Raw genomic sequence first — 27,320 nt, forward strand, 5'->3', positions numbered from 1 at the left:
CGGACCGAGAAAGATTTGTCTTCTCATCTAAAGGTAATAATGTTCTCATTCTCATTTCAATCATTACCGGATGTTTTCCAATTTGAGAAATTTCGCATTTTTTCTCATTCGCTGATTCATTCTCTTAAGGTTATGTTGTGATATTATTTGGTACTTTTAAAAACTCGCCGAAATTAACTACAGCCTGTTTGCTATTCGAGTGAAATCGCAAAATTATAAGAATTTGCTTTCTCTTTGTATGGATGATGCAAAATGGACCATGTACATGATTTCTACTGATCTCTTGCTGTTGTATAACCGTTGATTGATGATATTCGCAGAGGGTGGTTAATTTTATCAATGATTCTGCCTTTTAGGAGTGTAGATTTCTGTTCATTATTCGCCTACAAGGTGAATAAATTATGATCAAGTAAAAAAAAAAAATTGTCGGGTAAAGTTTCTGCGCCGTTATTGCTGGAAAAGATAAAAAGAATAGGGGATGCCATTTTAGCGACCTTGGATTAATATGGGGGACTTTGACAGAGACGTATCCTGGGAAGAAAATTCCAGGATTTGCTTCGAGGTTAAATTGGACATGCCGCTCCTGCTCCCCGCAGGAGCACTAGGCACGCACCCGCCCTCACAGTCTAATCTCTGTCTGCCACGTGCCTGCCGCTACTGATTTGAATCCAATCACGTTGTATCAGCAGCCTAGATGGTACGTCGACTGGTTAAAACATGTTACGAGGGTTTACATGTTTACTCAATGCACGGACCGGATATTAGTGATGCCGTTGCCGCTATGCTTTATCTACAAGCTACTAATTAGTTAGATAATCTATCTACTTTACCATGTCCTGTCGCTTATAGGGATTACTTTCGATTAACCCAACTAATAAAATTAATTATCTTCGAATTATTCGCAAATTAATGGAAACCTCAACTTGTCCTCAATTACTATTTAGAGAGATAAGGGAAAAATGTTCTCAACAATAGTTAGGGTTAAATTTTGATTTATAATAATTTAGAGGTACTTTAAGCATAAACAATTTATGAAGGGGGTAAATTGAAATTAATCCCTCTTAAAACAGTTTTTAATCAATAACGCGATCACCAGAGCGGTCAGCTTATTTGACATTTGCTGTACAAAAAGCAGCAGAAACTTAAATGAATGCATGGTTCGTAATAATTATCGATAAGTTTACAATTATCAATATCTCGGAACTTAAGTGCTTTTCCAATTAAAATATAAAGTGATGATTTAATAGCTATCAAAAACTATTAAAATATAAAAAATAATTAAATTTTAATCATGTGCACCCATGATAATATTTTTAAAATTGAAGTTACGAGATAGATTTTTTTTTTAATAATTATTTTATACAATACAATTAAAGTTTAATATAATTGAAGCCCATCTAAAAGTTCAATCAACTCAATGTATTAAAGTTTAATATAATTAAAGCTCATTGAAGACTTGGAAGAGACTCGAACCTTCTAGTTCTCTACGTTAAATATATAAATATAAAGAGAGGACATGCCGATCAGGGTTAGGATTAGGAGATAATCTTGGAAGTTGTGAAAAATACAATAAAATTGCTTATCAGAAAAAAGTAGACACAGATCATTTTAAAAAGAAAAAAAAAAAGAAGAAAAATTACAGAATCTCCATGCATACGACCCAATAAGATATTTGCTTGCCACGTATATACATACAACTGTTTCATCTCCCTTTGGCTGGGCATTGCTATAAATACCTTGGCCTAGCACTAGCAGTACAACATCATCAATCCCCCCTTACTTTCTTTCGCCCCAACAACAACGGCAAGCTTTTCTTCTCACTATAATAATAATAATATATATATATTATTTGTATACTTTTGTCGTCTTTTTCACTTCAATTCGTTTACATTTCTCCGCTTCCCCCACCCAAAAAAAACAAAAAATGAACAGCAATCAGCTGCAGCATCAAGTCCTCTACATGAGGCGTTCCCTCTTTGACCAGGTTACTTCAATTTCATTTTCATTCAATAATCTCTCTCACTTGTATCACTTCTTATACTCATGATTTCACAAAATGTGGTTATTCTTTCACTTAAAACTATTTAAAAAAAATCAACTTTTACTACTGCCTATCTCTATCTGTTTTCATAATACTAAATCAAAAGAAGTCAAAGGAAAATTTATTTCAAATTTTGAATTGGAATCCTTAAAATTCAATCCATTTGGATTCTATCATCAACATATGGAATATTATCTGTTAATGAAAAAAATATTTTATTTTCTTCGAATGTTGAGGAGTCAACAAATGTTATAATTACTTTTAGGCCGATTTAAGTTATGTGAACGTAACTTAAGCCCTCCCTTATTTCTATACCCATGCGACTTATTATATTATTTAAGTTGACAAACTAGACGAAGATTATTCAAAAAAAAAAATCCAGTAAATAGTAAAAGTAGAAAATGCAGGGAGAAAAAGTAACAATTTCCAGTATTCACGCCACCATGGTTATGAGATAGATTTAAGTTTTAAGTTTTTTTTTTTTTCCCCCAAAAACTGTTGCACCCATAGATGGTCGTTATCAAGCATTGTCTACTGCGATGATAGTGACGGAGAATCCGTTTAAAAAGATGCACTTTTTTTCTTTTTTCCCTTCCCTTTTTTTTCTATTGAATTGTGTCGTTTTGCACTTTGTAAGGAAAACAGTAAACGCTTCATTTTGATTCAGCAATTATATATTAATTGGTAGCTCTGCATGGAATGGTGAACTAAATGATAAATTGTTACAGGGTTATCTTGACTCAGAGCAGCTCATTCAGCTGGAGGATCTGCAAGATGATGCTAACCCAAATTTTGTTGAGGAGGTTGTATCATTGTTTTATAGTGATTCTGCAAGATTGATCCAGAACATAGAACAAACGCTGTAAGTACACCAAAAAAAAAAATGTATCAATAACATTCATGGGATTACTTGAAGTTGACTTTGATGGTGATGATCTTGATTCATACTGATCTTTGCAGGAGCAATAGGCCAGTAGATTTTAGCAGGCTGGATGACATATTGCATCAGTTCAAGGGTAGCTGCTCAAGGTAATTAAAGATTTCTTATGGACAAAAGTGCCAGAATTCGAGTTTCCCTTTTTATTTAAGGAAAAATTTCGGGCTACCCCCTCGTGAAGTGACAATCTTCAAATCGTCCCCCTTACTATTAAAAACATCAAGTTATTCTCCAAAATTCATTATCTCTCTATTATTTTTAACGGCTAAAAGGATAAAATAGTATTTGCACATTTTCCTAATAGTCAATTAACAGAAAAAGATCAAACCTAGGTAGATTAATTTTCATGGGTTCAAATCTTTCTAGGTTTTCAAAACACACATAAGTATTTTAAATATTTATAGTATGCTCCCTAATACTTTAAAATAATTTTATTTTGTGTCTCTATAACTAATTTTTTTGAACAGATTAAATTTTTACCTTTTCGTATTTAAAAATTTTATTTTAAAAAATAAATATAAAAATTAATTAAAAACTACAATTGGAAAAAGAATAATATTTTACCTTTTTTCATATTTTTTATTATTATCATTATTATTCTTTTTCAATTAATAAAGGTATTTAAAGAAAATATAGATCTAAAAAAAAGAAAATCAAAGAATAAAAGAAAATGCTATTGGAGTTTCACCAAATAAATAAAAGGAGTAAAGATGAGAAAAATGAAAGGAAAGAAAAAAAAAATGCTACTGGAGTCATGTACATGAGAAGAAAATAAAAAAAAATGAAGAAAAAGACGAAGAAAGAGTAAGGATGAGAAAAAAACAAATGAAAGAAAAAGAGAAAGAGTAAGAATGAGAAAAATGAAAGGAAAGAAAAAAAATACTATTGCAGTCATGTACGTGAAAAGAAAAGAAAAAAAATGAAGAAAAAGATGAAGAATGAGTAAGGACGGGGAAAAAACAAATACAAAAAAAAAAGACAAAAGGGTAAGGATGAGAAAAAAATGAAAGAAAAAGACGAAAATGGTATGACTTTTAATTTTGAAATTTGATATTGATGGCATTATCGTAATTTATGACATGTCTTGTAATTTATTTAACTAACATGCCTAATTTAAGAAAACTATCAATTTATTTAGGTATATTAAGTTATTTCAACACTTTATTTTTTAATTTATTTTTCAATGACTAGTCATACATCAACTAATTTTTTTTTTCATTTTTCAATAACTAGTCATACATTAACCCTTTTTTTTTTAAGCCTCACAATATCGTTATAAGAATATTCTGTTAAGGTATGGATACTTTTATACTTTTATGAGGCAACGACGGTCAATAATTAAAAATAACGAGTTTTAAGGGATAACTTGATGTTTTCAATAGTAAGGGGGTGATTTGAAGATTGTCACTTGACGAGGGGGTGTGTCGAAATTTTTCCTTGATTTAAACAAGCAGCTTATTTTAATTTACTTTGTGCACTTATTTTTAGTATTGGAGCTAAAAAGGTGAAAGACGCATGCTCACAGTTCAGGGAATACTGCAATGCTGGAAATGCTGAAGGGTAATCTTATTTGAATTTTTAATAAGCATGCACACCAATAATTACTCCTCATCAGTCATCACTCTGGATCTGGGGCCAAATTTTCAATTATGGGTGCTTTAAATTCTGCAGATGCAGTAGCAGTTTCCAACTAATCAAGCAAGAGTATGAAACTCTGAGGAGGCGGCTCGAAAGTTACTTTCAGGTACCTCGCTGTCTGCGTAATTGTGTGCATTCACATTGTTTAAACTCTGTACTTGATATATTGTCTATGTGTTCATTTCTTTTTCAGATGGTGAAACAAGCTAAAGCTGCTTAAGGTGGCATAGGATTACGTATATAATATATATGATATGCACAAAATAATATGGAACCGTCGTCACTTCACTGCCTGTCCGTGGATTCGTGTAGAGATGCTACGAGCTCACTAAAGTCTTGAATAGATATAAGAAGCTTGTATTTAATGATGCTGCAGAAGTTATGTTCTGGGCATCTACCTCTTATTACCAATAATGCAACTGCATCTTTCCTACTATCCCATGTCTAATCGAGGACATTTTCGTTATCTAACCTTGCAAATAAATTGGGAAAATTACCAGCTTGAAATATGTACACCCTCGTAATGAAGCTTATTCAGCCTTCTTGTTGTGACTATCCCGCAAAAGGAAAAAGAATAAAAGATTGTTTACATAAATATATATATACGGACACACAAGCGCGCGAAGCCTGCTAGCTTTTTCATTTTTATTTTCAATAGCCGGGAGCTTAACAGTTTCTGCTTTCCAAATTTACAATTGCATTAATTGCTTCAACAAAATGATTCCAAATTGAGATCACATAACAATGATCGTTAGCAATCTCCATAGAATTAACATTCTGTCAACGCTAACATGCGGAAACCCCACAGGATCCATTACCTGAGAGCGAAGCCACAAAATAAACAAAGCCAAAGGGCCATGCTTTAGGAAACATACGAACTAAAAATTGTCCACATTTGGTGGACCAAAGCAAAATAGCCCATTTTTTTTCTTAAAAACTGAAGCTGAGAATCCACAAAAGCAATAGTAAGGTTCTATATGCATCTGTAACGAAGGCTAGCTTATTCGCTATAACATTATTTGCTATAGCATCCTTCCAAATTTTTTTAATTGCACCTCGAAGTTTTCATTGTTGATGGCTCGTGTTCTATACAATACCGCACATAATATGTCTTAAATCAAGGGTTAGTAACGAAAACTTCAGGGTGAGAATTTTCGAAAACTCGAGGATTTTTAACAGAAAGGGATGGAGCTGTATTATAGTCATTCTAGTACATCAAATAAATCAAATATATTATTATTTTTCTCTACCGAATTTTATTAGATTATGAACTTCCATATATATATATATAGAGAGAAAGAGAGAGAGAGAGTGTGTCAAATTAACCGTTCTCTTATTTACACTTGGTAATCATTCAATGGGGGTGTTCTTTGTTAATTAGAAAAAGGAAAGGAAATTAAGAGTAATGTTATCATCATCATTATCCATTTTCATTTTAACACTCACAAAAACCTTGGATAAGAAACAGTTCATTTACCATTAGACAATTGATATTGGAGGCATATTTCACAAAGATACAGGTGTTGGAAGGAGAGAAACCTTAACCATTTTTTCTCAACATTAGTTATGGCTATCAAAAGAGGAAAAGAAAGGGAGTGATTTGATTTTGGTAGATGGGTTGGCAGGCAAACTTGTAATGATAAAAACAATCAAATAATTGAAGATAAAGCAAAAAGCAAAAAAGGTCTTAAAGGGCTATCTCCTTTGAAATTTCTGAAGCTCGACCAGAAATATCAGGGGCAGGGGGATCCATATCATATGATTTATATCTCTAAATAAGTGGGAAGTAGGGAACCACCACTACACATAGTGAGTGCAAAAGTGTTGTTCATGCAAATGATGATGACAGTGACTTGATATATCTCCAATCCAGTATTCATTGAACACTCTATTGCTTGCTTCGAAAAAATTTCAAAATGTACCGCAAGCCAGCCTTGTCCACCCACCCATGAAATGCGGATAGCACAAGCACGCCCGTCAATACGAGTCAGTCAATGACTGCTATTAGGGTGCCATCTCACAAAATTGCCATGAAATTTCTCTTAAATTTATACAAAATTTAGCAAGGCTAATGCCACATGAAATTGCGTACGTCAGCGAATGTCCCTCATTTGAGTTTTGATGCTAATTCAAGTGGAAACTTCATAATTGAGAACATTTGTTCATCCCACTCTGTAGTGATTAGACAATTTAATGTTTTCCAGGTGTCATGATACAGCCAGAAGTGAGCACAAATTATATATAGAGGAAGTTGCATTTAGCGTGTGTAAGCTTCTATTTTTCCATTTCTAGAATGTTTTTAAGCCTTGGAAACGCCTACCATTTTCCTCTTGTTGGACCATACTTGGCGTCCGGCAGAATTTTGAACACAAGTCAATGAAGCCACTCACTGTACGCATATCAACTCTAGCTTTGCTTGGAATTTTATTGCATGGTCTTAGTTATATTACCCTCAGAGTCTTATCGTGGTGTTGGTTTAAACGTGGGCTAATACTATTTACTAGTGTCAGAGGCTTCACTTTTTCCAGGGAAAGCTGATTACTCCTGATAGGAATATGGAGAATGAGTGTTCCATTAATATATAATATGTGCTAGTGCTTTTAGTTTCATTCAGGTTCTTTCTCCTCAATTAATACCTTTGTTGGCCAACATTCCATTTCTCCAAATGATTCCATTTTGCCTCTTAATTGAAATTATTGTAACTGTGGACATTATGTATTTTCACTCTTTTTCTACACTCAATACCCATTTTCTGCACAAGGGTTGAAGCAAAATACAGTTTCTTTCCATCCAAGTCTGTTTCATTTTCCCTTCTTTCATCAGCCAAGTATAATGAAAAGAAATCCTGGGTTGCGTAGCATGATCTCTGATGACAAAAAACTGGAATTGAGGCTTGCTCCTCCAAGTCCAGAACAAGATAAGTTTCCAATCTTTCTCGGTCACAGTACCAGAAATAACGGTTTCCATGGAGCCAAAAGAGCATTTGAAGACACATTGAGGTCTCAAGGAGTGGCTGGTAAGCAAGAGGGCTTCTTGAAGTCAAGTAGCTCTGTAGTGGCAGAGATACTGTACCCAGATAAGAATGCATTCTCAGTTGCTGCAAATACAGCTGTTACCAATGGCTCCAATAAGAGGTAACCAGCATTTCTTTCTTGGCCTTCTTTATTTACATGATGAAAATTGATCAGGATCATTTTGACGTTCACGTGTGTTTGAATTATCAAAATCTGATAATTACCTTTGGTTCTATCTATGAAACTGCGGTGACTTTTTTTTTTTTTTTTAAATTCTGTTGTGGGTGAATTCGGAAGAGCTCTGTTAAGAGAAAATCCTTTTTCCTACTTGCTATATGTAGTTAAAATTTCTACTCCTATGGACTAGTTTCATTTGCATAATATTCATATGCCCTGCTTTAACAAAACCAATCCTATATTCAGCGATAAACAAAAAATGATTGATGTTAATCAGACAAGCATCATTAATTCTTTTTCAATCTTATTGTGGTACTACTGACTGAAATTGAAATGCTAAAGATTACTCAGCCAGCTATAGTATCTAGCCAAGGTCAATAAATTTTACTTTCTTTTTGTCTCCTCTAAATTTTGCTTTAATACAAGCAGAACTGCACCTGCTCCAGTAGTTGGATGGCCTCCAATCGGCTCGTTCAGGAAAAATCTTGCTGCCGGCGGCAGCAGCTTGTCAAAGCCAGATACCAAGCCAGATGAAACAACAGAGGAGAGAATTGCTGCAAAATCTGAAAGTCTCAAGACTAATCTGTTTGTGAAAATCAATATGGAAGGTGTCCCCATCGGAAGGAAAATAAATCTCAGTGCATATAACAGCTATGAGGAACTTTCCTTTGCCATTGATGAACTCTTCAAAGGTTTACTTCCAGGTGAAGCTTCACTACATAAAAGTCAGTCTTAATTTTTGTTGATTTTTCATTACTTGGGACGTGATGCTATGTACATATGGTTAAAAAAATTAGTTCAATTTTGATTTATCATTTTAGTTCAACAAGATCTATTTGCTGCTGGATGCAAAAACAAGATGGAAGGGTCGAAAATAGACACAAGTTCAGTAGCCAAAAGCGATGAATATACATTACTTTATGAGGATAACGAAGGAGACAGGATGCTTGTTGGTGATGTTCCATGGCAGTAAGCAGTTCTCACTGTCAATCTCTAGCCTCTCTCTCTCTCTCTCTCTCTCTTTTTCCCCTTTTAATCCGTCATTTTCATGGGAGTCAACGAAATTTTGCAGCATGTTTGTATCCACTGTGAAGAAGCTGCTTGTATTGAAGAGCTCTGAACTTTCAACGGTACAAAGTGAGTTCAATTCACTCATAAAAAACTGAGAAGTGCTCAAATTATCTTAGCTGGCCTGTAATGGGTTGTAATGTTTTTTTTTTTCTTTTTCAGCTTTTGGCGTTGAGAAAGAAAAGACTGCCACTTGATCGCGTACTAGAATCAGATGATGATGGAGAAATTTCACATGTTCAATCTTCTAAATGGTCTAATTTCCATGGTGTGAAGAAGCAGGCTTGAGTTTATGATTAATGTAGAGTATGCTTTGCTCTGACAGTACATGTATTTAAGTTTCCCTGCTTTTGTATCCAATGATATGAACACTCTATTTCTCATATCTTGGAGGCTGAAGCCTTAGCCTTTGTAAAATAAGTCAGTGACTGAAGTGGCTGTGAATGATGTATATAAACTAAGTTTCATCTTAGTTTATTAAGTTGAAGTATTTATGATCCCTGAGATTTGATGAACTTGGAGGAGAGTCTCTAATCTAACTCAAAACATTTTCTATTCCTTCCCTCATCCCATTAATTACCCGACTAGTACTAATGCTTGAAATGCTTATAAGTTGACTCAATTTTGGTTTAATTTTCCTCTAATATTTTATTGAGTGTCAACTGTGAAGGACCCTACTTTCTTTTTTTTTCCTGTTTTTGGTTGGAACTGTGGGAATGTTTCTTTGTACATTATTAAATGTGAATTTCAACAACCCAATGATAGATGATTGACATCGGAACAACTTTTAAAGAATCATAAATTAAGTGATTGACAAAATATTTTAAAATAAATAACACCTTGAATGGAACTTTCGCATTTGAAATTTTTATATGTAATGTTTGAGACTATCCTTTATTTCTCCAGTGGGGTCACCGGGGTGGGGTCATTTGATCAGACTCCAAGGGTTGCCGGGGTTGAGGACCTATATGATACAAATCGAAGAGAAAATGTCGTTAATTGTAAAATAGTAAGAAATCAGGGACTCGATGTTATTATCATAAAATGTCCAAAATCATCAGCGTGCAGTGCACGGGTACCAATTCGAAGACGACGAAAGGTGAGACCCTATACACTCCAGCACTGTTTCCACGCTGCATTCACTTTGTCCGATCAGGCTGTGATTTTCTTACGGGTACGTTTCGATTCTCTGTTTGGTTGCTGAGAAATTAAAAGAAAACTCCCCCACACGAAAAGTTTGTTTCTGTTCGGTTGCAAAGAAATTACTGGCAAATTTCCTTTTTCTTTTCTAAAGATTTCTTAATCTAAGTGATTATCAGTTGTGCTAGGGTTTTATACTTTTATCGTCTTGTTATTTTGATTGTTATATTTTCCTTTGATTCCATAACTCAAAGTATGAATTAGCTGATTAGGTTTAGCTCAAAATTTAATTTCTTTTCTTTTATTGATTATTGTAGCAATGATTGATTCTCGGGCAACCATAATGGAATATTCCTGAGAATCAAGTTTTGTGTTTGAAAGGAGGATTATTTAGTAGTTGTTATTTTTCATGAAAAAGAGCAGCTTTTCATGAAGCTAATTGAAGAGTTTTAACTTGATTATTTTGAGGGATTGAACTCCGTTGTCTCTTTTAGTTTGTGGTCATATTCTGGGGATGTCTGTTCATCGTAATTAAACTTGAGGAAGTCTGAAATTTCACTGAATATGCAGCTATGTCTTAATATCCATTGATATCAATGAGTTTTTCCATTTTATGTCTGTTTTAGGCTTTGGGTATTGCTTGCGGGGAGATAGGTGCGTTGGAGTGCTAGATTTATCTCCTTTTTACGACATCTATGGGAACCCCTGAAACTTCTCGAGAGCCTTGCCCTGACCGTATTCTTGATGATGTTGGTGGTGCATTCGGAATGGGTGCGGTTGGAGGTGCCGCATTCCACTTCTTGAAAGGCACATATAATTCCCCGTCAGGTGCACGTTTAAGTGGAGGAACTCAAGCAGTACGTATGAATGCCCCTCGAGTTGGCGGCAGTTTTGCTGTGTGGGGCGGCCTCTTCTCTACTTTTGATTGCACAATGGTGTATCTCCGACAAAAGGAAGACCCATGGAACTCAATTATAGCTGGTGCTGCCACTGGGGGGTTTCTTTCAATGCGGCAAGGGTTGGGTTCTGCTTCCAGGTCGGCTTTGTTTGGTGGGGTCTTGCTTGCTTTGATTGAAGGAGCTGGGATCATGTTAAATAAGGTTCTCAGTGCACCGCAGAATATGCCTATGATGGAAGAGCCGGCTCCCAACATGGCTGGTGTGCCTGGATATCCTATGGGGCAAATGCCAGGTCAAGTACCAGTACCAGTTGAGAGTTCATCACCATCCTCATCTTCCTCGTCTTCATGGTTTGGAGGGTTTTTCGGTGGTAAAAAGGAAGACGAAGCAACCAGTGGTGGAAGTAAAACAGAGGTTTTGGAGAGCTTTGATGCTCCTCCAGTGCCATCATTTGAGTACAAGTGAAATGGGCAGAGCTAGTCACACTTCCGCTGTTGGAAGAAATCTTAATTTGCTTGTTCTTTTGACCGTGCTCTGCCATCAGTCTTCAATCTCTTACTGATATTCTTTTTATAGGCATATTATCGTCATCATTAATGTCGACCTGTCATTATCATTATGTTGAATTAAAATCTGCTGTTCCAATATTTTTCCCCTTTTTGTAAGGTATTTGTTAACTACTATTTTTTGTAATAAATTAACTCTATTTATATGATGTTTGGAAACTTATTTGCTACAGCAAAATATACAATTAGGCCGAAATCGCTTTGTCTACTTCAGGGGACAAAAAAAAAAAAAAAAGGTAAATTGCATCTGTCACAGACTTTTCATTTTACGATTTGAAGATTTTTATACACTTATTATCAACTTACTTGTTATGGTTAGATAGGAACTTCAACTACCTTAATGAAGATGAAGTCATTTGGTGGTCCAATTCCTTCACAGAAACGGACCCTTAGCTGATCACATACTCGTGTTGCCATACACTGATAGTCTGATGGTTATCCAAGAGTTAGTAACGATGGAGATGAAGTAAGCGCATGGGGGCTCGTCGGCCCGGCCCACTGAGTGGTGGACAATGCCATGCTGGGGCCTGCTTTGCACAGGCCCGTATTTAAAATATAAATTATAATAAAATAAAGAAATTAGACCAATATCAATATTTTCTTTAATTTTTTTTTTCCAGAAGCTCATTCATTCATCCATTTGAAGTATGTTAAAAACATAACAGTAACAATAATAAGAAAACTAAACAAGTAACACCACACTAAATGGCAATACAAATTTAATTTCAAATTTGATTAACAACTCATCCATTTATTTATAATTTAAAATAACACGACATTAATTAATTATACAAATTCAGTACAATTTAAATAGAGTAAAAAACTAATAGATTTAATGTTGCTCATTTCAATTTTATTTATTTAATAAATTAAGCAATATAATTCAATAAAAAATAACTTTTATGCTAAAAATCTATGTCTAATCAGGCTTGTATCTGAGTCGTGTCGTGCCATATTGTATAAATGCAGGCCTATGTGCCATACTGTACAAATACAAGTGTATTCAAGTAGCCCAATCCACCATTCTCTTAAGGTATTTGATGTGGACATCTTCATAAACAGAGAAATGTACAATTTTATAGTATAATTCATTTTTAAACGCATTAAAGATTACAAGCAGCTAAGCCTTGTTTATTAATGGTCTAAGCTAAAATGCAGCTGGCTTTCAAAATAAATAAACTAAAACGAATCTTAAATTATCAACAAAATTTGAAAAAAAAAAAAAATCAATGAGAGGTAAAATTTTCCCAATCTTTGTAGGTAAACTGTAATGCTCCTTAGTCCTTAATTAGCGTCAAGTTGGAAGGAGGCATCAGTAAATGTAATTGTTTGCAATTATGGAAAAGAGAATTGTGGAAAAGAGAATAAGAATAATTGAGTAATGATACAGCCACAAACTCTTGTACAAACTTATTTTGTACAAACTGACGTGGCATTAATTTATTGGTTGAATGAAAATATAAATTAATAAAAACAAATCATGTGGACCAAGTGATATTTAATTCAACCAATCTTATCATGCCACATCAGTTTGTACAAAATAAGTTTGTACAAGAGTTTGTGGTTGTATCATTACTCAGAATAATTTATCGGAAACCAACCTTAATTTATTTAGAAAATAAAATTTACTCAAATCTATTATTGTTTAATCTTTTTAAATGTTGAGAGTGTATGTATATAGTCTTTTTTCTAATGAGAGCACACTTTTTTTTTTATATACGGACATACTTTTAAATTATAAGATTTAATAGAATTAATAAAAAATATTATTAAATTATACAATTTAATAAATTATTCACATAAAAAAAATTAAAAATAAAGACACACGTACTAGAGAAAGATTATTAATAATCTTCTTTCACCCACAAATGCACAAATGCACAACAAAGACTTGAATTCCCTACGAGGCCATGATCCTGTAACCGATCAATATTTAGCATAAAATTGAAAAAAAGATAATTCAGTCGAAGATACTTCAAATACAGGTAATAAATGCAATGCAATGACTTAAAATGTGAACTCATTAATGCAATCTGGTCCAATTCTCTCTGCGTAACATGCAGTCGTGGTGTTGTACAATGAAACCAAGTGCCTGCAATTTACGTGGCCATCTTTGCCATATGCAGTGATATTGAGCTGCATCAGCAGCAACGGGATTAAATTAATTACCAAAACTATATAAAAATCCTTCATCTAAAAATAGGCCGGTCCCAGAATTTAAAGCTGCAATTCATTTTGGCTACCAATTTTCTTTGTTATATTGTAACCAGTTAATAGTATTTCATTTTACAAAGCACAATATTTGACTTGTTCAAGTAGAGAAGCAAAGAGAGAGAGAGTTAGAATTGAGCAGCATGAATCACGAGATTGAGTCAGAGATATGTGAAATCAGTGTGGATCCAGTTAAAGTTGCAAATGGGGAAGTTGATGATGATGGAAGATCTAGAAGAACTGGTATTGATTCTGTTTATTCTCTCAGTACTCTATTAATATAATATTAGTTTGCTCGGAACCCTGCTCACGCATGCAACACTTTGCTTTGTTTTGATCATGTTTCATTTGCTTATTCATGTAGGAATACCAACTCTGCATGTAAGTTTAGTGGTTGATATAATTGAATCAATTTGCTTCTTTTTGGGTTCTGCTAGGAAAGTATGCCGTGCCCAATTTATTTATTTTCTTCCCCCAAGTATAATTTTATATATAACTTCTGAGTTTAAACCGCTAATATGGGCGGGGAGGAAATTGAATTACCATAGTCGATTTTTTGCAAGGAGTTTTATTCAAAACATTTTAACAAAAGGTTAGGAGAGATCATCAGAAGTAAGCTCTAACCATAAAACTCGATAAAATGAGTGAGGGGATTGGATTATTATGTTTGATGTACCAAATGTCTTAAACAACTGATTAGGATCAAGTTCTAAACATGAAATTTGCTCCAATCATATAGTTGAAGAGGAGATTGACTGATTGGGTTACCTTGTTCAGTGTTTTTTACTAAGTGTTTTAACAAAATGATAGGATAGCTGAAATCTTTAGCGGATGCTTATAATATATTTCTTTTATTACTTGTAGATTTACATATTATTGCATTAAAGATCATTAAATGTGATGGGTAGATTTGTTTTCTGTTTTTGCCTTTGTTCATTTATGGAGAATGAATTCATGTCAAATTCTTTTGATTTTCCAATCTACATAACCTTATGTTTGATATAGGGACTGTGTGGACTGCAAGTGCACATATAATTACAGCAATTGTTGGTTCTGGAGTGCTCTCACTTGCCTGGGGTTTGGCTCAGCTGGGTTGGATCATCGGCATAGCCACTCTCGTAATTTTCTCAGGGATATCATTGTATACATCTGGTCTCTTAGCAGAATGTTACAGAGCTCCAAACTCTGTGAAGAGGAATTACACATATAGGGATGCTGTTAAAAACTACTTGGGTAAATTCAAACAGCTAATTAATGAATACAGGCAAAATTTCTGAGGTATAGATGAGTTTAAATTTTAACACCCTCCCTTTATGGTGAGTTAAATAAGGTGGCAGAAAGTACAAGGCTCTTGGGTTGGTCCAATATACCCTCCTATGTGGAGCAATGGTAGGCTATACAATCACGGCATCAATTAGCATGGTGTAAGCTCTATATGACTACATTCTATGTCAGAGACTAAATTCAATCTTTATAACAATGTTTGATATTAATATGATTGATGTGTATTTTTTTAGGGCCATAAGCAAATCAAATTGTTACCATAAAGAAGGTCATAAAGCTCCTTGCAAGTATTCCTACAATCCGTACATGATGGCACTTGGAATAGTGGAGATTCTTTTGTCTCAGATCCCAAACTTCCATAAGCTGTCATGGCTCTCCACCATCGCGGCAAGCATGTCCTTTTCGTATGCTGGAATTGGGATGGGACTATCATTTGCAAAGATTGTCTCAGGTAATCCTTTCCCATTGACTCAGCAATTAATTGTGTCTTTGGAATAGTGATTGGTGATAGCACACTCCTTATCTTGAAAACGATGGAATTTGAACAGGACATGGAGAAAAGACCACTCTAACAGGAGTTGAAATTGGACTGGATTTAACTGCCGCAGATAAAACCTGGAGGATATTTCAAGCAATTGGCAATATGGCATTTGCTTGTTCATATGCTGCGATCTTGATTGAAATCCAAGTAAGCCAACCTATGATCAAAATTTTAGATGGTTTGTTTTTGTTTTCAAATGTGTATTGATGCTTCTGGGCCCTGTAAAAATATTTAGGACACATTGAAGTCATCTCCTCCTGAACAAGAAGTGATGAAGAAAGCTAACACTATAGCTACATTTACAGCAACAACTTTGTACCTGATGTGCGGTTGCCTTGGCTACGCTGCATTAGGGAACCATGCACAAGGCAACATTTTGACTGGATTTGGATTTTATGAGCCCTTTTGGCTGATAGATTTGGCAAATTTCTTCATAGTAGTGCACCTATTGGGTGCTTATCAGGTTCAGTTATGTTTCTCTAAATTAAACATGAAAAGATGTGGCAAATTTCTACATGTAAATGTCTAATGCGATTATTTTTCATCTGAACAAGGTACTGGCTCAGCCAGTGTTCGGCGTGGTTGAGTCATGGGCTGGAAATAGGTGGCCTAAATCAAAGTTCATAAATGACGAGCACCATTTGGGCATTGGCAAGAATAATTCCAAGTTCAGTGTCAATTTCTTCAGGTTAATTTGGAGGACAGCTTTTGTGGCGATGGCAACACTTATTTCTATGGCATTCCCTTTCTTCAATGAAGTACTTGCATTCCTCGGAGCCATAGCGTACTGGCCGATGACGGTCTATTTTCCTATGGAGATGTACATTGTCCGCAAAGAAATAAAACGAGGAACGATCTGCTGGTTTGGGCTCCACCTTGTGAACTTGGTGTGCTTGCTTGCTGCATTGGCCGCAGGATGTGGATCCATTCAAGGCGTGAACCAAGCTCTCCATACCTACAAGCTCTTCAAGTTTACACAGTAATCAAAACCCCATTGCAGCGATTGTATGCATATATGTTACAAGGAAGTAATATTCAACTTCATAATAATTTCCTGAAACAATTTTTTATAAGAAAAGATAATAGAATGTAAAGAAATCTAGATTTGGCTCTAATAAGACCATTTCTCGTAAACTCCTCAAATAAGATTTTATCACTTATTTGAAAAGCCACATCAACATTTAAAACTTCAAAATACACTTCAATTAAGATTTTTTAAATAATAAATGATTATTTTTCTTTAATTTTATAGAATTTTTTTCTCTTTTAATTAATATTTTATTACTTTTTATTGAAGAGAGAGAGGTGGGTGTTTTAATTATTAATTATTTTTTTAAAAAAAAAATTATTTATTTAATTAAAATAATAAATTTATTTCTATTTGAATAGTTTTTTAAAAAATAACATATTTTTTCATCTTTTTTTATCACATAAATAAGTAAATAAATATTTAAATTGTAAAATTAATATACTCTTTAGCAAATATTCTCAAAGGGATGCGACAAACCTGTGATTTAATTAGCTAGGATCGATCTTTTAGAAAATCTTTTATTTGGACTTGGATTCAAATTCTCCCTATTCCCTAATTCTGACTGGTGTTGCAGACTGCAGCGACAGAGAATGAAATGACTGAAAAGTCAAACTGCATGTCATTACCAGCATGCTAAAGTGAAGCAGCCAAAATAAATGCAATTGACAGAATAAATCTAAATTATTACAATAAAAGGCATCACACAAATAGCATTTAATTTCGTCAAATCCAATTGGGCCGAACTAGCGCCAGTTGCATGGCGCCGAATTAGCACCAATTGCATGCATGGCTTTGTAAGAACAACAAATGTATTCGTATTTGTGAACAAGTGATTGGCCATTGCAATTCCGAGAGGAAGTTAATATGAACATCGAGAGACACGGATACAGCCTAGCTGGAAATGCTAGTCTATAGGCTCTGCACCAAACCAATTTCGTAATAGTTTTTTCTTTCTCCTCTTAATTCCATATATATTATGTGAGCTTGCAGGAGTAGTACTGGATGATAGTGTTCACACTTGGATTTGCTAGGATGGGAGAAATAGATGAAGAAATTGAACAAGCTAATAATATTTCAAGTATGGATGCACAGGCTTACAAAGTTGCAGATGGTGGGGTCGATGATGATGGAAGATCTAAAAGAACTGGTAATATAATAATATTCACAACCCTTTCATTTCTCTCATTATCATCTTCCTTCAGTACTTAAACTCATGCATATACGCATGCAACAGTACATGTTATTGTTGTTGGATCTTGCTTGCTTGCATTATTTTAAGCTCTTGATAGAGCTTTAATGGCTGATATCTATTTGATATACTGGACCAGTCATTCATTTTGGTAGACATTAACGGAGAATCTCTTGAACCTGAACAACTTGAAAGTATTCCTTCTTTTGCTTTTTCTTTTTTTCCTTTTTGAACTCCGCTCACAATTTAAAAAAATCGGATTTCATAAACATGTATGCAGATGAATTTTCTTGAACAGAAAGGAAAAGGTTTTATAAACAGATTGATTAAATAGTTGATTATCACTGAAGATATTGATCAAGTAGTTGATAATCAGTGAACAAAAGGCCAAGCTTTCGGTTGCATGCATGGTAAAAGAAACTATCTATGTAAGACGTGTTATGATTCATTGGCCACGTAGCCTCTCTGCATATTTGACATATTTGAATGCTTCAATGTACTGTACCCAGATGCACGTACTTTGATTAACTTTCAAATTATTATTGAACACTAATTCCTGAAGGACAACGATTATAATGAAATTTGAAATGGCTTTCTGTTATATGCTAATGTAGACATATTTGAGATTAATTAATTATATGGTGGGATGGACAAATTCATGTGAAACTAATTAATTAATTTTAATTTTCAATCTATTTGAAGGGACTGTGTGGACTGCAAGTGCACATATAGTCACAGCAATTGTAGGATCTGGAGTGCTGTCACTGGCATGGGGCATAGCACAGCTTGGATGGATCACCGGTGTGTCCACTCTGTTAATATTCTCCAGTATATCCTTATATTCATCAGGTCTCTTAGCAGACTGTTACAGAGCTCCACTTTCTGGAAACCGAAATCACACATACAGGGCTGCTGTCAAAACTTATTTGGGTAACCTTAGAAATTAATTTTATTTACTATAAACATAGATGAATTTAATTACTTAAGTACATATTAACTGATTAATTTCCCTTCTTTCGATTTGTATTCAGGAGGAAGAAAACACAAGATTTGTGGCTTGGTTCAGTATGTCCTCCTTGTTGGAATGGTAGTAGGCTATACGATCACTGCAGCAATAAGCATGCTGTAAGCTAAAATGAATAACATGGAGCGTATGAACATTCAATTTGCATGACAGTATAATCTAATACTCATCATATTCGGTGTGTATATTTATAGGACCATACGAAAATCAAATTGTTTTCAGAAAAGAGGTCATGGAGCTCAATGCAAGTTTTCGAACAATCCATTCATGATTGGAATAGGAATTGTTGAAATGTTTCTGTCTCAGATCCCGAATATTCATAAGCTGTCATGGCTCTCCATCATTGCTGCAATCATGTCTGTTTCGTACGCAGGCATTGGCATGGGATTAGCATTCACGAAGGCTGTCTTGGGTAAATTAATTTCAAATAAATGAGCTTCAATGGGTTCTCGAAGGTCTAAAGTGCTAAATAGTTATCCCAATCTTGAATTATGAACAGGACATGGAGAAACGACCTCTCTGACAGGAGAAGAAATTGGACCAAATTTGACTGCAGCAGATAAAACATGGGGGATGTTTAGCGCAATTGGCAATATTGCTTTTGCTTGCGCGTATTTGCAGATCTTGATTGAGATCCAAGTAAGCTAACATACATTTATACCATCAAATGTTTGAGTGGTCACTTACTCATTGTGAGTACAAATATCATCAGTGGAGATCATTTGAATTTAATGAGCACTTAAACAGTCCTATCTTCTTACATTTGCTGCGGAATCATTCTGATGAAGATGTCTCTTTCATTTGTTTTTCCTGTAAATGTTTAGGACACCCTGAAGTCATCTCCCCCTGAAAACAAAGTGATGAAGAAGGCCAACGTAATAGCCACACTGACAGCAACAACTTTATATATGCTTTGCGGTTGCTTTGGCTATGCTGCATTAGGGAACCATGCACCAGGCAACCTGTTGGCTGGCTTTTACAAGCCCTTTTGGTTAGTCGACATGGCCAATTCCTTCATTGTCGTGCACCTATTAGGAGCATACCAGGTTCGATTACATTAATTTCTCACATTCCCACCAAGTTAGTAAGTATGCTACTGCTTTTCTGATATAACATTAACAATTGAACAGGTTATGGCTCAACCAGTATTTTACGTGATTGAATCATGGGCTAGTACAAGGTGGCCTAAATCAAAGTTTGTGACGAAAGAGTATCCTGTAACCATCGGCAAAAACAACTTAAAATTTAGTGTCAACTTGTTCAGGCTAACTTGGAGAACAATTTTTGTGGTAATGGCAACTCTTCTGTCCATGGCGTTGCCCTTCTTCAACGAAGTGCTAGGTCTCCTCGGTGCCTTGGCTTACTGGCCATTGACAGTTTATTTCCCTCTGGAGATGTACATTGCCCAAAAAAATATCAAAAGAGGAACAAGCTGGTGGTTTGGGCTGCAGCTTCTGAACTTGGTGTGCTTTCTTGCTGCGTTGGGTGCGGCATGTAGCTCGATTCATGGCCTGTACAAGGCTCTCCATACCTACAAGCCTTTGAAGGTCACACAGTAATAGTACAAAAACCATATAAATATGTATAACCCACATTAGTTTTCAGCAAAATTCTACTATATATGCTTGCTATAGCTAGCTACTTCTTTCAAGTTATTGATTACGAATCTGTAATCATTAACATGAAATGACGTTGAACTTGCTAATTAAAATATTAGTTGCTTGCTTTGCTAATAGAAGTTACTAACTATTTGTTTTATGTCCAACTGTTACATGTAGGTTATTAACTAATTACGCATGACACCTTAATGTAATTTGCTATATTTTGCATGTCCTGGAAAAATAAAATAAAACCAATTTTAGTTACTATAAAAATAAAAATAAAAAATCAATTTAAAACCAATTTTAATTACTTTGTGGGTTATTAACTAATCACAAAGGTATTTTTTAATATATTATTTGTGTCTACTGTCTAGTGAGAAACCAATTTTAATTAATACCTTTATGGAACAGGCTGGATATTTGGGTGCTTTTGTTATTGGCTAAACTCTGTATAGGAATGGCAAAATTACCCACAAACCTGTTAAACCCCCTCCTCCACCAACAAAAACCTGCCGTCGCGGATGCGGTTTGGGGGTAGATTTGGTATTTTAAACTGAAGTCCGTTGTGGGTTGCGGGTAGATTTGGTATTGAGAAAAAATCTATTGGATACTCGTGTGAGTATCCGTCAACCAACATTATTTATTTTTATTATTTATATTTTTAATTTTAATAAGAAAAATTACATTAAAAAATTTAATCATAAATATATGTGAGTTAAAGTTCTTAATTCCTAAACTTAACCTAAATATATGTGAGTTAAAGTTCTTAATTCCTAAACTTAACCTATCTCATATATATGCTTTTAATAACTAGAGATTTTATAATTTTGAAGTTTAATATTACTAATATTTTTATTTTTATTGATTGATTTTGTTTGTTTTATTTTAATGACTTGAACCTAATGATCGCTTACTAAAGTTAGGTTTTCATTTATTTAATTAATTGTTAATAATAGTTATACAAAATTTACTTGTTAATATTATTAATATTACTTGTATATTGATTAAAAGATGGAGCAAGGCATTGGTATTAGTGATGATAATTTGTCTAGAACAAAAATATTTTGTGTTAGATTAATATATTTGGTGTATTTGCTTCAATGTTGAAACTTTAATTTCTTATTTACATTGATAAAATCTAGAATTGATTATCATATGCCGATTTTTTAGGCTATTGTTAAAAATTTATAGTTTGAATTATATAATTTAATTTTTTATATATTATTAAAAATATTTTTTATATTTATGATTTTAAATGACAAAACCCGCAAAAAACTTGTTGCAGGTTGTGGGTGAGCTTGATAATTGTTAAAACTGATAGTGGACATGTCTTTTAAAAAAAATAAAAACCACTATGAGTTTCAGATGGATTTGGTAATTTAAATTTTTTTGCGAGTCCAAATTTAGTAATGGCAAACCCGTAGTGGATGGTGCCCATTCCCATCCCTAACCCTGTATCCTTTAGGTTTATCATAATGACTCAGAAAGTTGGAAGACCACTCACACTATAGAGCCAATGTAAATATTTTTCTTCAATATAAATAATCTCAAAATATATATATCTATATATAATCAATCAAACAAACTTGAAAATTTTCCTCTTTGGAGTTTAAAGCTACAAGAAGTTGAGCAAATAGACAAATGATGATAAAAATTATTAACCGAAAAAGAAAAAAGTTCTAGCAATTGGATTATTTATATAATGGACAGTTATCAAAAAGGGAATTATAAAGAAAGTTATGTTTAAATAGTTTTAAGAAGGAATGATGATATTGAAAAAAAAACTGCCAAAAGAAATTAAGAAAGCGATCGCTAACGGGTTTGTTTAGGAGAAAGAATAGTAAGTAACTAAGGATATTTCTGAAATAAAATAGGGTATTAAAAAAAACTATATGATGATTTAAATTATTTAACATGTTGTATTTAAAATAAGGGTGCCAATAATCCAATTCAAATTATAAATATGAAATATGATAAATGAACAAAAAGATGATAAAACCATGACATAATCATTTGTCTTTTTATAAATGTTTGAAATTTTCTTTAATGATTTTAAATTTTTCTTTATTGAACAATCCTCAAAATTGACTAAAAGACAAAAATTTCGCATTGTTTTGTTATGAGGTGTGGCTATTTGAATCCATCAAATTTCACTCTACACCCATTTTAAAAAATAATTTCATTATTAAAAATTTAAGATTTAAAAATCTCAAAATTACTTTTCACTAATCACTTTTTTCTCTACCTTACAATTATTGGTTCTCTCTCAACTATTGTATTCTACGAACTAAATACCTAATTTCAGTCTTTTTTTTATTTTTTTTGCGTTTCTTAATATATCACGACCTATATTTCATTCTTTCTATATATAAGAAAATTTTTATCATGATATTCATCAATTTTTGTATTTAGCAAAAATTAATTTCTTGATATTCAATAACTTTTATGGCAGATGAAAATTTATCGATGTTCATTTTTCAATGGTGATTTTGTTTCTTTTAGTTAATGATACCAATTATTTGCAATTAAAAGAATATATCTGAATAAATTAATGAAAATTTGTGAAACTAAAAGAGAAAGAGAAATAAGGATTACTTAAAATAATTTTAATAATAAAATTGTTAATTAAAAAAAGGGTTGAAATAATCTCAACGTTTGTTATGATTATATTCATTTACCCATTGCTCTATAAACATTTAATGTATAGGATCAGGGCCCAATAGCCCATAATTAACTCTTCTGCTTAAATTGTTATTTTTTATATGATCTAATCCTTTTTTTAAAAAAAATAAAAAATTGTATATGCTCTACTTGTTGGTTGTTAAATAATTGGATGGTCACCGCTTACCAGAGACCAAATTTAGGTTACATGAATGACAAGAACTTCTCGCGTGTGGAAAATGACGTGATTAATCTCTATCACCCACCAAACATATGATTTCTTATAAAATTTTCCAAGTAAGGAGAGAAAATCAAAAGTGCATGTACCAAATCTAAGGGATAATTTTTCACGATGTTAGGTGCTCCCCCGGCTTTCATTCTCACCTGTTCACCTTCTACGGAGACAAAACCCCTTTGCTTTGTTGACCACTACAATCATTACAGACCAGTTTTCGGAGAAAACGCCTGCAATTTAGCAAGCGTGCGTTGTTTTAAAATCAAACTACATTCTTCTTCCGAAAAAATGAAATCAACTATTTTTTTTTTTTTTCCTTCAAGGGTAGCCATTCGGAAGATTGCATTGTTCACTCAATTTTTTATTAAAATTATATTTATTTCATGTTCGTGGATGTCGGATACTTGCATAAATATTAAATTCCTGTTTGTTTAATATGCCTAAATTAATAATAAATAATTTTTGCTTTGCAATATTATTAATGTAAAATGGTTGCGTAGGATAAGTATGATATTTTTTGGAGGACATAATTTACATTACATGTATCCGTTTTAAGCGTATAATATATCATTTCTAAACTTACAACGAGATCAATCAAATCTAGAACAATTAATGTTGTTTTGCCTCGTGGACAAGTCAAAAAATCTATTTTTTTATTTTTCCTGTTATTTTTAGGATTTTTTTTTTCTAAATATTAGATTTTTGGGTGCTCTCTGTTTTGTTTTTCTTATTTAGATTAAGAAAATTTTATTATAAAATAATATTTTTAGATTTCTTATTTTAGTAAATTCGTAAAATTTAATATTAGTATAAAAAGGACTCAAAATCTTCGTTTTATTCATTCAAAACTTTTCTAATAAAATATTCATTATTATAAACTTAATTTCTCTAATATTTTAATCTTTTACGTTTCTACATCATCAATTACTATTTTTTTCTTTAGTTTTCACGACAATATACCAAACAAAACAGGAAAAATAAACATAGAAAGTGAAATTAGATTACGATCAAGCCACCTACCACTTTTTTTTATAAGTGGCAAATTTAATGATGGACCTAAAACCCTTAACTCAGGTTAGCCTATAGGTTAGAACAACATTTATATTAATCAGAATTTCAACTTCAACTTGGTTATCTTTTATATTATGACTTGCTTTAACTTATGTTATTTTTCAATTTAAACTTTCAAATGTTGGGGAAACATGCGTTAGCCCGGTGATAAAATAGATACAGACAATGTAATTTTCATCAATCCTTTATAATAATATTACCAGAAACAATATCATTATTTTATTTGCAACCCTCCGAATCTAACCTTGCCAAATCGTCAAAGCTTGGAGTGAACAATAGTATTAATTAGTACTTCGACCAGTTGAATTCACTCGCACATGACATCGAAATAACACCCACACACACACGTGTCTCATACATGATTCACTATTCCAGATATGAAAGCATATTTTGTAGTTATTGGCCATTATTGACTTGGAACATATCTATGAGACAGCGAATTAAATTTCTTCAAAGAAGGCTGCTTTTACGTTTCCACTTCTTTTATTCTTTCTCAAAATCTTCCGTCAATTATGTGAGGCTAGTAAAAGCAAGGAAAGATCATTGAGCCTCACTTTCTTGTCTAATTACAAAGTGGTTAATTAATTAATTAATTAATTATATTCTATTATATTAAAAAAAATTATTTGTGATAAACATACCATCCCACTAAACAACAGATTCTTTATCTTTAAAAAAATAATTAATTATCACCAGAGCAAATCAAAGAGTGATATATTATTTATCGCATCAATTGAGATACAAATTAAGTATTTCAATTATTATAAAATAGAAAATTACAAAGTCTTTTGTGTTAGGCACCATCAATTAAAAGTAAAGCTGAATTTTGATACTACGTTACAAATTCACTAATTGTTATTATCAAAAACTTGTCAAATTGCCATTCTTTTTTTTTTTTAAATATTAACAAAAAAAATTCTCTCCTACATGCACATAAAAGCACTCGAACACTTTTGGCGCATTAATTTAACAAACCAAAGTCCAAAGGAAATACCCAGTCCCCATATACGATTAAGAGGTATATTAAAGGAATCAATGAATATGTTGAAATTCATAAAAGAGTTACTACACTAGTTTTCATCGACTTGTCAACTGTCCAGAAAAATTCTCTGTCGTGCACTTTAAATCTGGAGTGTATATTTTGTTTCTGGAAGCAAATTGAAAATTGGACACAAAGCACTGGGCCAGTTAGATAGGTAAACGACCATTAAATACAACATATTACTATTCTTCATGATCTAGAAGGAATTCAACTGGTGTACTCCTTACACTAATGATGTCGTTTACTTTATGAAATGTGATGGAATGGGAATGAGAATAGATAATGGGAATGTGAATAAGGAATGAAAATGATATTCTAATGTTTATTTGACAAAAATAAATGAGAATATGAATGTGCTAGAATGCCATTGATGTGTTTATTTGGTAAAATAAATGGGAATGAGAATCAATTTATCAAAATACTCGTAGTATTAAATTATATAATTTTCATTAACTAGATACATGTATAAATATTATTATGAAAATGACATTAATTAAAATAAATAAAATTAATGATAATAATAACAATAATTAATAATAACTACAATAATAAAGTTAATAAAATTTAATAATAACAATAATAAAAATATAAAAAATTAGAGGGATAAAAAAGTTAGGTCAGTGAATGAGAACCCCCATTCCCAACCCTCTATGGGAATGAGATTCCCATTCTTTATTCCTAAATTGTATGAGACCCACATATTTTATTCTAATTCCTAAATTACATTTTGTCAAGTAAAAATGAGTTATATTCTCTTTCCTTCATTCTCATTCTCTAAACTCTCAAGTAAACACACCATAAATTGACAGGTAGTTTATTGTCCTTACCCTAATGGTGCGTTTACTAAGTGGAATCATAGAGGAATGGAAATTATAGAGGGCCAAAATTGGAATAGAATGAAATAAGAATTTGAAATGAAAATAAAAATAAATTGTTCATTTAAATTATAATAATCCAAATCAGAATGTGTTCACTTTGTATTGGAATTAGAATGAATTATTTTAAGTTATTAAAATGTCCTTAGCTAATTGTAGTAGTTATATTATTATTTATTTAATAATTATGATAATTATTATTTTTTATTGTTATTAATAATATTGTCAATAATAATAATATATGTGACAATAATTAATTATTATTATCATTATTATATTAATATAAATAATAATAACAAAATAATAATAATTTGTTTGATCAGCACCCGGCAATCAACACACCATAAGACGGGATTGCGTGTGACGATGGTGTGCAACAAGATTAGCATTAGGCTCCACTGCATTTGATTGGATTGCGTGCATTGGGTATAATATTGTCAATAATAATCAGACAATTCTTGAAAATGAGCGACTAATTCTAATTCTTTTATGAATCGGTCTCCCATTTCTCATTTTCAAATTAAGGTAGACCCACGATTTTGATTATCGTCTCTATTATTAATGATTCTGATTCCTGGATCTTGAAAATAAATACATCATAAATATAATTTATGGAAAAAATTCAAATAATGCATTTAATGCGACGTAACAAATCTTGTATATGAACTTTAATACGATATGCGTAGAAATTTTGTCTTTTTCTTTTCTTTTCTTTTCTTTTTTTAAAGGTTATCTGCGTTGCATTATTGTTTCAAAATATGTTGCTCTCTTTTGAAAATTTGAATTGACCAAGTTGTGGGTCACGTTCTCTTAGTCAATGCACAACCGCTAAATGCACTGTTATTCCAGGAAAAAGAAAATGAGAAAACAATTAATCAATTATGGACCTGTCTATGGTACAGCTTCTGTAACAAACATTTCCCGTCATCCCACCATCCGATTGTCTATTGTTTAGTTTCTCACTCCACAACCAACCACATCCAACGGCTGATGCTGCAGTCTGTAGCTTACAGATTCCGTAAGCTAGTCAAGTCCATCAATTATTAGTGGTAGAAATTTCGTATCACTTGCCAAGT

The 27,320-nt window shown here is 32.8% G+C and overlaps 5 protein-coding genes across 5 annotated transcripts; all 5 read left to right on the forward strand.

Annotated features, from left to right (window-relative positions):
- Positions 1-1,924: 1,924 nt before the first annotated feature.
- On the forward strand, positions 1,925-4,836 carry LOC18055058 (histidine-containing phosphotransfer protein 4). The gene is made up of 6 exons (XM_006450663.2): positions 1,925-1,984; positions 2,770-2,903; positions 3,002-3,070; positions 4,467-4,538; positions 4,650-4,722; positions 4,810-4,836. Exons 1-6 carry the CDS (start codon positions 1,925-1,927, stop codon positions 4,834-4,836), a joined length of 435 nt encoding a protein of 144 aa, XP_006450726.1.
- A 2,380-nt stretch (positions 4,837-7,216) lies between these two features.
- On the forward strand, positions 7,217-9,331 carry LOC18055059 (auxin-responsive protein IAA18). Its single transcript, XM_006450664.2, has 5 exons — positions 7,217-7,750; positions 8,237-8,511; positions 8,629-8,776; positions 8,880-8,944; positions 9,038-9,331. Exons 1-5 carry the CDS (start codon positions 7,449-7,451, stop codon positions 9,070-9,072), a joined length of 825 nt encoding a protein of 274 aa, XP_006450727.1. The 5' UTR covers positions 7,217-7,448; the 3' UTR covers positions 9,073-9,331.
- A 630-nt stretch (positions 9,332-9,961) lies between these two features.
- Positions 9,962-11,658, forward strand: LOC18055060 (mitochondrial import inner membrane translocase subunit TIM17-2). The gene is made up of 2 exons (XM_006450665.2): positions 9,962-10,049; positions 10,642-11,658. Exon 2 carries the CDS (start codon positions 10,711-10,713, stop codon positions 11,377-11,379), a length of 669 nt encoding a protein of 222 aa, XP_006450728.1. The 5' UTR covers positions 9,962-10,049; positions 10,642-10,710; the 3' UTR covers positions 11,380-11,658.
- Positions 11,659-13,764: 2,106 nt separating this feature from the next.
- Positions 13,765-16,592, forward strand: LOC18055061 (amino acid permease 8). Its single transcript, XM_024178250.1, has 7 exons — positions 13,765-13,934; positions 14,697-14,924; positions 15,022-15,115; positions 15,209-15,426; positions 15,524-15,663; positions 15,752-15,979; positions 16,071-16,592. The coding sequence occupies exons 1-7, from the start codon at positions 13,835-13,837 to the stop codon at positions 16,497-16,499; spliced, it is 1,437 nt and encodes a 478-aa protein (XP_024034018.1). The 5' UTR covers positions 13,765-13,834; the 3' UTR covers positions 16,500-16,592.
- Positions 16,593-17,578: 986 nt separating this feature from the next.
- On the forward strand, positions 17,579-20,318 carry LOC18055024 (amino acid permease 8). The gene is made up of 7 exons (XM_006450667.2): positions 17,579-17,693; positions 18,438-18,665; positions 18,767-18,860; positions 18,954-19,171; positions 19,259-19,398; positions 19,584-19,805; positions 19,890-20,318. The coding sequence occupies exons 1-7, from the start codon at positions 17,579-17,581 to the stop codon at positions 20,316-20,318; spliced, it is 1,446 nt and encodes a 481-aa protein (XP_006450730.2).
- The last annotated feature ends 7,002 nt before the right edge of the window (positions 20,319-27,320 follow it).

Source organism: Citrus clementina, unplaced genomic scaffold, assembly GCF_000493195.1.
Source record: "Citrus clementina cultivar Clemenules unplaced genomic scaffold, Citrus_clementina_v1.0 scaffold_1, whole genome shotgun sequence".
Taxonomy (NCBI): domain Eukaryota; kingdom Viridiplantae; phylum Streptophyta; class Magnoliopsida; order Sapindales; family Rutaceae; genus Citrus; species Citrus x clementina.